The 10,245-nt window shown below is 40.1% G+C and overlaps 1 protein-coding gene across 1 annotated transcript; it reads right to left on the reverse strand.

Moving 5' to 3' along the window:
- Positions 1-7,004: 7,004 nt before the first annotated feature.
- Positions 7,005-8,839, reverse strand: LOC5575111 (carboxypeptidase Q). Its single transcript, XM_001661783.2, has 3 exons — positions 7,442-8,839; positions 7,249-7,374; positions 7,005-7,186 (listed from the first exon to the last, which is right to left on the reverse strand). The coding sequence occupies exons 1-3, from the start codon at positions 8,785-8,787 to the stop codon at positions 7,054-7,056; spliced, it is 1,605 nt and encodes a 534-aa protein (XP_001661833.2). The 5' UTR covers positions 8,788-8,839; the 3' UTR covers positions 7,005-7,053.
- Positions 8,840-10,245: the final 1,406 nt, after the last annotated feature.

The raw sequence follows: 10,245 nt of genomic DNA on the forward strand, positions 1-10,245 counted from the left end.
AAAGTCTCTGAAAGAATCCCGCCAGAGAATGCTTTAGAAATTCTTATAATCATTTCTTCTTTACGTACTTGCTAGTTATAAATTCCAATTATTTGTTTGAAATATAATCTAGTTGTTCCTAATTAGTGTGTTTAGGTTTTTTCCAAGAAATAATACAAAAAAATCTTGGTATCTTACCAAAATTGACTTCAAAACCACCAAGCAAGGATTCTTTCCACAAATTCTCAAAGGATTCACCAAGTTTTCAGGCGGGTGAACCAATCTGCCACCGTTTAAAATTTTCTCCCAATAATATCCATGTCGTCCGCGAAGCAAACAAATTGTTCGGGTCTTGTGAAAAACGCACGGCTCTCCGCATGACATTTTCAAGCGCAATATTGAACAACAGGCATGAAAGTCCATCACCCTGTTGCAGTTCCCGCCGAGACACGAACGAACTGGAGTATTCGCCCGTGATCTTCACGCAGTTTTGCACACCGTCCATCGTTGCTCTAATCAATCTTGTGAGCTTCCCGGGAAAGCTGTTCTCGTCCATGATCTTCCATAGCTTTATACGATGAATACTGTCGTATGCCGCCTTTAAATCGATGAACAGGTGGTGCGTAGGGACCTGGAACTCATGGAATTTCTAGAGGATTTGCCGCACGGAAAAGATCTGGTCCGTTGTCTAGTGGCCGGCGATGAAACCTGCTTGATAACTTCCCACGAACTCGTTTGCTATAGGCGATAGACGACGAAAGATAATCTGGGATAGCACTTTGTAAGCGGCGTTTAGGATAGTTATTGCACGATAGTTTTAACACTCCAGCCCTTTTGTAGATAGGGCAGATAACGCCTTGCTTCCACTCTTTTGGTAGCTGTTTCGTTACCCAGATTCTGACTTCCAGCCGATGCAGACAAGCGGCCAACCTGTCTGGGCCATCTTGATGAGTTCAACTCCGATAACATCCTTGCCAGTGGCCTTGTTGTTTTTGAGCTGTTAAATGACATCCTTAACTTCCCCCATCGTGAGAGCTGGTTGGTTTCCACGGTCTGCTGTGCTGAGGTAGCCATCGCCTTCGCTGTCCTGACCTTCTGTGCCTATGTTCTCTGCGCCATTCAGATTTTCACCGTAGTAGTGCTCCCACCTTTCGATCACCTCGCGTCCGTCCGTCAAGATGCTCCCATCGTTGTCCCGGCACATTTCAGCTCGCGGCACGAAGCTATTGCGAGATGCGTAGAGCTTCTGATAGAACTTCCGCGTTTCTTGAGAACGGTACAGCAACTCCATCTCTTGGCATTCCACCTCTTCCAAGCGGTGCTTCTTGTCCCGGAATAAGCGGGTTTGTTGGTTCCTCGTTTCGTCGCATACCATGCTGCAGCATTGCGGCCCGCGTTGCATTCTTCTCCTCCAAAACCTCCTGGCATCTTCGTCGAACCAATCGTTTCTTGATCTCCGTTCCACATATGCGACAGTGCTTTCGGCAGCGTCGTTAATGGCTACTTTGACTGTCCTCCAGCAGTCCTCAAGAGAGGCCCTATCGAGCCCGCCCTTATCCGGCAACGATGCCTCAAGATGCTGCGCGTACGCATTGGCGACATCCGGTTGTTTCAGTCGCGCCAGATTGTACCGAGGCGGGCATCGGTACCGTACAAAATGATAGGATAGTTTTGGGCGCAGTTTAACCATCACCAGATAGTGGTCAGAGTCGATGTTAGCGCCACGATAGGTCATATCGTCGATAATGTAGGGGAAGTGCCGTCCGTTCTGTCTGCTATGATGATCTCCGGGTGTATCGGTATGGAAGGCTGTGCTGGAAGTAGGTGCTTACGAATGGTCATATTCTTGGAAAATCAATTAGTCGTAAGCCGTTCTCGTTCGTCAGCCGATGGGCACTGAACTTTCCGGTCCCCTTATGGCCAACCTGAGCGTTTAGATCTCCTATGATGATTTCGGTTCTTTACTAATAGTTTTATCAATTTTTGGCAGAATCTGATAATGTTTGCTAAAAATAACAATCTCTCTCTGTTGTTCGTAGACATGCTTAGGACTGTTGAATTGGACATCTAAGAGAGCCGAAGGAGATGCGGAGTCATGAAGGCCTTGTCCTTTAACATTATTTGAATTAGATTTGGTAAAGTGAACAAAATAAAATTCTTGATAACAACCGTTCTAACGAATGCCTGATTAGTTTCTTATTACATGGACTGTAGATAACGAAAACCTTTTATTTAACGTTTGATCTCCTCAGGTGATTTAAAGTCACTTGAAAGATCTTGAACAAACGTTCAGTTTTGTCCTCAAAAGTAAAAAAAATGTACCTCTTCTTTCTTCAAGTTGTTTGAGAAGTAGTTCGCGATCTTCAAGAGTTTCCAGCAACATACGGCAGTCTCTTTTCTCCGCGATTTGAAAAAAAAAACTGGATTTCTGGAGTTTAAGATTTCTTGCCTAAATCCTCTGAACTCGAAAATACTGACAATGATTGTCAGCACCCTTTGCTTCCTCACTTTTCTTAAGCTAGAAGCTGCTTTGAAATTGCTGCTCGGAAAATGTATCTGAATCATCGAACCAATTTCAACACAATTTTATTATCATTTAATTTTCCCTTGGAAGAAAGTACGCATTGAAGTGAATACATCGATTCGGTAATAAATAATCTTTTTATCGTTTTGTGAACTAAACTTGGCCTTTCAATTCTGGTGAATACTCTGTCCAAGAAATTATTGGCCCAGCAGTCGCGGAAAGTATGAAGTTTTGCGGTTCGCGGTACGGAAAAGTGAATTTTGCGAAATTAGCGTATCGGTAGTGAACGTGATCGTGCTTGTTGAAAAAAAAAGCGGAATGAAACGTCTCGATCGAAAAGATGAATATCAGAACTTCACAATATGGAAGTTCAAAATGCAACTTTTGTTATCACGTGAAAAGGTGCTGAAAGTTGTAATGGAACCGACGCCGACGGCCCCTGAAGCTTCATGGTCCGCCAACGACGAGAAGGCGAGGTCATTGATCGGGCTGGCATTGGACGACAGCCAGCTCATTCATTCGATGCAGACCAACACTTCGAGAGAGATGTGGGACGCGAGTTTTTTGTATGAAACGCTATTTTTCTGAGTTCATTCTAACATTTCGTTCCCTTCCGTATACAAGTTCAATGTAAGTCGGATCAATCCGTTGGCAATAGATTCCACAAACTCGCATTGCATGCTATTTTTTATATCATACACTCCCGTGCAAAAGTTTGGATTCACCCCCTAAAAAACATACAAAAGTGTTCTGTCCATATCTCTGTGATTACACATCCTATTGAAACTCTTTAAGCCGCATTCGAAAGGCAAAGAGTTATTCTTACTTCGTATGTATTTTTCCAAAAACATTTTTTAAATTTTATATGCTAAATTTTTACTTAAAGTTGTGACATTTTTCAAAAAACACACTGAAAAATCATATCTAATTTCCTCAGCATTGGATCGACCAAAATTTAAAATCAAAGTGTCATTAGAATCGTTATATTATATTCTTTGAAGAGACCCCACGAAATTTTGGCAGAAAAATCTGGAAAGTTTTCAAAATCAATGAAACAGTCAGTCAAGTCATCGTGCAAAAGTTTGGGTTCGCCCTTCAGTATGATGCAAATCGTGCAAAAGTTCCCACATCACATCATTTTTGTCAATATCTCTGCAATTTTTCAAATGATTTCAATAGTTTAAAGCTATTTTGAGCGCAAATAATGGCACGTTCATGATTGGTTTGAGATTTCAAAGATTTAAGTAAGTTCAGGTGAACCCAAACTTTTGCACGATGACTTGACTGACTGTTTCATTAATTTTGAATACTTTTCAAATTTTTCCGCAAAGATTTCATGAGTGCTATTCAAAGAATATAAGATTACGATTCTAATGACCAGTGTTGTGAAAAACTCAATTTCTCACAACTCACGCTTGAGATTTTCCATGCGTGAGTTGTCAATCATGCATCTCAGCAGTCAAAAAATCATAGATGAGTTGGCTCACCTTTTTAACTCATTGTCTCGTATTTCCACAGTTTACTCACATACGGCAATAATTTCTTGTTAGTCTGGTAATCATATGTTAATCCTTTCTAACATAAACAACAACATTCGGGTTTCACGAGTTGCCGGGTTTTGCGACTGAATCATTTTTTACGGTTTGAGTGGATTGAGTTGATTTTGCATCAAAATCTCAAGCATGAGATTTGCGAAGCAGACCTCTAATGAATTTGCTATTGATTGAGATTTTGAGTGTGAGTCTATCAACCCTGCTAATGACACCTTGTTTTCAAATTTTGGTCGATTCAATGCTGAGGAAAAAAGCTATGTTTTTTCAGTGTATTTTTAGAAAAATGTCACAACTTTAAGTAAAAATTTAGTATACAAAGTTCAAAGTTTTTTTTTGAAAAAATACATACGAATTAAGAATAACTCTTTGCCTTTCGAATGCAGCTTAGAGAGTTTCAATTGGACGTGTAATCACAGATATATGGACTGAACACTTGTGCACGTTTTTTAGGGGGTGAAACCAAACTTATGCACGGGAGTGTATATCTATATGCAATGCACGTATTTCGCCTCCTTTTTTGTACGTTTAAGGCCTTTTTTTGGCATCTTTTTTTTCTCAAATTTTTCGCATACGATACGAGGGTTAAGCGATTCTGATGATGAAAAAGGTGATATTGTTGTACGTACATTCTGATTATCTATGCATTCCGTAAATATCCCGGAAACGACCTTCTGAATGGTTTGGGAACATTTAAAAATTACGTCCATCATTTGGTGAAGAGTAAGTGGTGGAGGGCGGTTTCTATGAAACTGTGACAATGCGTGTATTAGTATGTATTGTAAAAAGCGTAACAGAGGGGAGAGGGGTCTAGAAATCCCAAAAACGACGGACGTAATTTTTGAATTCCAAGAAGATTTCCAAGAAGGATTGCTTTCACAACAAGTCCAACGAAAAATCAAAGGAACGCACAGTGCGTTGCTCCATAGACAAAAATCAAATTTCAAATAATTTTATCCGGCGATGTGTTTATGGATAGCATCCGTTATTGAAACAAGTATTTATAAGCCATACAAATTACTAAACTACTATGTACAACAAGCGTCGAAAGTGACAGTTGTCGGAGTAGCAGAAAAACTAAATTTTTTCGCATGTTTCGGCATTCCTTTACACTAGTACGGAGAGTGTTTATTTTAATCTATTCAATCAAATTTTAAAGAGAACATGACTGAATGTTGGTGAAGTATTTTTGATGAGATAGGAACACTATTTTACTTTGAATATGAGAAATCGACATGTTGTGTTGGCTATGAAATGAAACTTATGAAATACTAACGTGTAACTTTGATTGTCGATTCAAAAAAAGTTGCACCCTAAATCACACACAGAAATGTTTCTCAGAGTGTCTTCAAAAAAGTCTGAAAGATACAGCTGCAACTACCTCTTCGAGTTTTTTAACTGTTTTAAGATATACTCTTTAACCAGCACAAGCATGAATATGAGTTGTTAGTGATAAAAAAACAAACAAAAATCTTGCAACGATTATGGCCTTGGCTCAACCAGAGATTACACCAGAGCAATGTTATGCTTGAAATAATATATTTTAAATGTAGTTTCCACGATTTTATTCAAATTTTCTATTAAAAACTGAAAAATTAGAAAAATTACGATTTTTTTGCACAACGGCATATAAGTCACTTTTGCAGCTAGGAGTGAGAAGAGACATTATTGCAAATAACTTCTTACATCATTATGAGCAATACAAGTACAAATTGAAAGATCTTTTATCAGAAAGTAATGAAATTGGTACTTGGGACAATTTTGCGAACCAGAAACAACTTTCCTGGAGTGTTGGTTTTTGTCCCGCATCTCCATACATACAACGCACTGTGGAACGAGTTGAATGAACACGCATAATATCTTAAACTCCTAGCGATGCTCGAGATTTAGATGTATTTAGCCAAAATTTCCCAATGTAGGGAGCCAGATCCTATTCTTGGCACTTTTGATTCACTTCGGCAGTGGGGTTTTTTGAAAGCTGCAAAGCTCATATTTGGTTACAATATGCATCCTATGGAAGTGCTTCTTATTGCAAAGTTTCAGATAATTCGGCGTAGAAGGACTCCCCATGCCAAAGTGAACCTTGGAAGTGCCCAAGTGGTTCTGCACCCTATTTGAATATCACATGAAAATTATTAACGTAGGATTTATATCTGCGTATAAATGGGACACCCTATTTTAACAGCTAACCTTCAAAACTCGACGTTCTACAATTCGATATCAAATTGGAGTCAATAATAATAGAAGTCGATTTTCAAGGCTTCCTCCATGTCCTGAAGAGCAGTCGCACTGATTTTATGTTCTAAAACTTAATTGGGGCCTTCCTTAGCCTAGTGGTTAGAGTCCACGGCTACAAAGCAAAGCCATGCTGAAGGTGTCTGGGTTCAATTCCCGGTCGGTCCAGAATCTTTCCGTAATGGAAATTTCCTTGACTTCCCTGGGCATAGAGTATGATCTACATGCCACACGATATACGAATGCGAAAATGGAAACTTTGGCAAAGAAAACTCTGAGTTAATAATTGTGGAAGTGCTCATTGAACACTAAGCTGAGAAGCAGGCTCTATCCAAGTGAGGACGTCATGTCATGAAGAAGAAGAAGAAGAACTTAATGACTCCTTCTATATCGAGTTGATTGTACCGTAAGTAATCACTCGAAAATTTGTGATAATTTCTCAAAAAATATATTGAATGGGTATCTTGGATTAGACTGGTTGGAAGCGTTTTCTAAAAGCAAAAAACTTATTTTTTTCAATTTGAATAAAAGTTTTACATGCCGTTTATTTTAATTAAAATACTGTTGACGTAGAAGGCTATACATACTTGTAATGTTTATCCTCGAATTCGTTTTTGCTCAACTGAACAACGTGAATTTAATTGTTAGATATAGTCCAGGTTGACGCACACTTACAAGTTCTACGGTAGTTCACAAAATTTTAAAAACCAAAACAATTTTGTTTCTTACATATTTATTTGTGATGCTTAGCACGGACATCAAAATTTATTCTACATCTTTTGGCATTGATACACTCAAATCGGCAATCACATATGCTGCAGCCGCCCAAATTGCCGCACACTTATCCAAACTCTTCGGATCTTCAACGGCCATTGTGTCCCCGGCAGAATGATGAAACCTGTAACAAATCAAATTGATTCTAGCTTTTTCGTTGATTTTAGCACATTAAGTGTTTCCTACCAGAAATACTTTTCATTTTTGTTCAACAGCGAAGCGCCGGGGAATCCCCTGCTAGTCCAATGGCTTATATCAGGTCCACCATCGGCAGGCGTGCCAAATTCAGTTGCATTCAGCGCAGTCATGAGCCTATCGGTAGAACGAAAACAATCAATAAGAACAATTGAAAACATCTCAATTGAGTACAATTACTCACTTGACCACTTCCCGGAAAATGCATTCTGCTTCTTTGTTCCCGGTGAAATCCAAACCCCTAGGTTCAAATGTTCCCATGTCCGACTCGAAGAAAAAGTTGAATTCTTTTCTCTCATTCTCCAGGTGGGCTTCCTTATAAGCTTGGCCTCCCAGCAGGCCTTCTTCTTCTCCGGTCCATAGAATAGCCCTAATCGTTCGCTTTGCTCGCAGCCCCATCGCTTTCAGATAGGTCAATGCTTTCCATGAAATCATAGCACCACCTCCATCATCCATCGCCCCCACTCCCACATCCCAGCTGTCCAAATGACCGGACACGACCACCACCGATGTATTCGTATACGTCGTACCTTGGAGTTCCGCGATCGTATTGCGAGACACAAAAGGGTCAAAGTTTCGATCCTCCATTTCCAGATGAATTGTCATCTTCTCTCCCTTACGATACTTCCTCAAAATCATTTCCGCGTCTTCCACCGTGATACACGCCGTTGGGATCTTTTTAACGCCATCTTCGTAACTCTGCCAACCGGTGTGCGGAGAACCAATTGAGAAGGGCGTGATTGATCGGATCAAACATGCCACGGCGCCTTTCTTCGAAGCCACCGAAGCTCCATGTCCTCGATAGACCACTGTCTTGCCGTACCCTTCCCACTTCGGGACAAACACCACGATTTTCCCTTTCACCTCATCGGGAGTGAGTTGTTTGAACTCTTCGAAAGATTCTACTGCAACCACATCTGCTATGATTCCGCCCCGTGGAGTCCCAACCGTTCCGCCCAAACCCAGCAGAGCCAAGTTCTTCTTGAATGGTGCCACAAGCTGCGCGCTTTCAAACCCTCGCACCCAATGCGGAACCGTAGCGTTCTCCGTGTGCACATTCTCCAGCCCATCTTGCTTCATGTTCTCCAGCACATAATCAATTGCCTTCTCCAGCTGATCGGATCCCGCTGGTCGAGCACCGAAAGTGTCCACCAAATCTGCCAAACTTTGCCACGTCTGACCCGCGAATTCGCCATCAACGATCTTCGCTACGATTTTGTCCACAATCGGCTGATAGCCTTTGATCTCCTCCAGCAAACCGTCTGGTAATTTGCACGAATCACTGTTATCACTACCACTAATTCCGAGTGCGTATTGATCGACGCGACTGTCAATCACGGCGGCAAGAGTTTGCAGGGCTAGCAAGAACAAACCGGCCACAAGCAGTAGAACAAATTTGAAGCGCGATGTTCCCATGGCTTTGGTTAATACACGACTGACGAGTGTCGATCGCAACCCCTTTCTCTGGACGGTAGCAATTGAGTGCGTCTCCCGTTGGGAATAGAACTGCGCTTCGTCCATCCTATACATCAATAATGACCGTAACTGTAAGCACTGCACTACCCCGCTGCCCTGCAGCACTGCGAGAGCGTGATCGTCAGACTATACAATAGTAGGAAGAGGAACATGACCTAATACGCACTGATGTGGTAAAATGACTCGACTCTTTAGTTCATTCCTAGAACGTTTCATTTAGTTTGCTTTTCCAAACGAGTCAAAAACATTTTTGCTTAAGCTTTTACCGCTACAACCTTAAAACATAAACTCATAGATTTTCCCCTGATTTCCCGATGAAATTCAACAATTTTTCAATTTTTGCGTCGTATGGTTTTATTTTTTTTTGATGATTTTATTGACGAATAAGCGTTTCCAGAGCAAACTCATGGGGACGCTTGGTGGCTGACTCTTCGATTTCCATACTAAATGCCATTCTACATGGATGAGGTATTTTGGGAAATTTGGGAAATGCTAATATGCCATTTTGAACCATTTTACCCTACAATCCCTACCTACTTCAACTACGAGGCACCATGTGAGGAGTTGAGTGAGTAGCTGACGGTGAGCTTATTGGTAGCTTTGCGAGCTAAATGGAAATGATCCGAAATTAAAATAAGAACATTCGATCGGTGAGTTCAAGCGGAAGCCATTCTTAATGTCTGGAAATTGATGACGGAAAAATTACGAAAATTGTTTTATAGATTTTGATTAAATTTTCAGAGAAATCATAAGTGAGTTACAGTTTTGATTCTTGAATTGAAAATTGTGAATTTGATGATCCGAAGTGATAAAAGTGTTTTTTTTTTTTTTTCTCTTGAAGGATTATATCTGAAGATGTGTGGCCTTCTGCATATTAATTCATTGCATATTGCATATAAATAATTTCACTAACGGTTCGCCACCCGGATAGTTTTTTTTTTTTTTCGTTTGTGATACACTAAGATGATAAAGCATATCAGTTATAGCTGAGTGATTTGATGGTGCTGTTCAATGCGTTTTGACAATAGTTACAGATAAAAACTAATTAAAGTGTAAAAACAGCATTGAATATTGATCATTGTGCTACGCAAAGTGGAATATTTCAAACCAGAATAATCTGCTCTTCATATTGTGTGTGTTTTGACGCTTTCAACAACGGAAAAACCATGCCATTGCTCTATTAAGATACAAAACCGTCCAGATGATGTGGATTCAATTTCCCAACAAAATAATTGAGTTTCTTGTGGAAACGAATTCTTTACTGGACCTTAAGACAAATGATTATGGTGAGGAAAAGTTTTCTTCTCGTTTCAGAAAGCGAGTAAGGATTGTTCATTTTATAAAGTGGACACTTTGTTTATGCTATATCTTTTTTATTTATTGATAAAATCGTTCAACCATCCTTTCACTCCCAGCAAAAGAGAAAAGTAAAAAGCGTGTTCAAAACTAGTTTGGATTACTAAAGAAACTATAATAGTATAAACGAAAGCTAAATCGTGAGATTAAACTACA

The sequence above is a fragment of the Aedes aegypti genome, chromosome 3, assembly GCF_002204515.2.
Source record: "Aedes aegypti strain LVP_AGWG chromosome 3, AaegL5.0 Primary Assembly, whole genome shotgun sequence".
Taxonomy (NCBI): Eukaryota; Metazoa; Arthropoda; class Insecta; order Diptera; family Culicidae; genus Aedes; species Aedes aegypti.

What these genes read in the sequence shown, in the direction of transcription:
- LOC5575111 (XM_001661783.2), bottom strand. Translation starts at nt 8,787, where the DNA reads ATGTATAGGATGGACGAAGCGCAGTTCTATTCCCAACGGGAGACGCAC. An exon ending in ATTTTCCGGGAAGTGGTCAA is followed by an intron (nt 7,375 to 7,441) that starts GTGAGTAATTGT and finishes TTCTACCGATAG; the next exon opens with GCTCATGACTGCGCTGAATG. An exon ending in AAAAATGAAAAGTATTTCTG is followed by an intron (nt 7,187 to 7,248) that starts GTAGGAAACACT and finishes GATTTGTTACAG; the next exon opens with GTTTCATCATTCTGCCGGGG.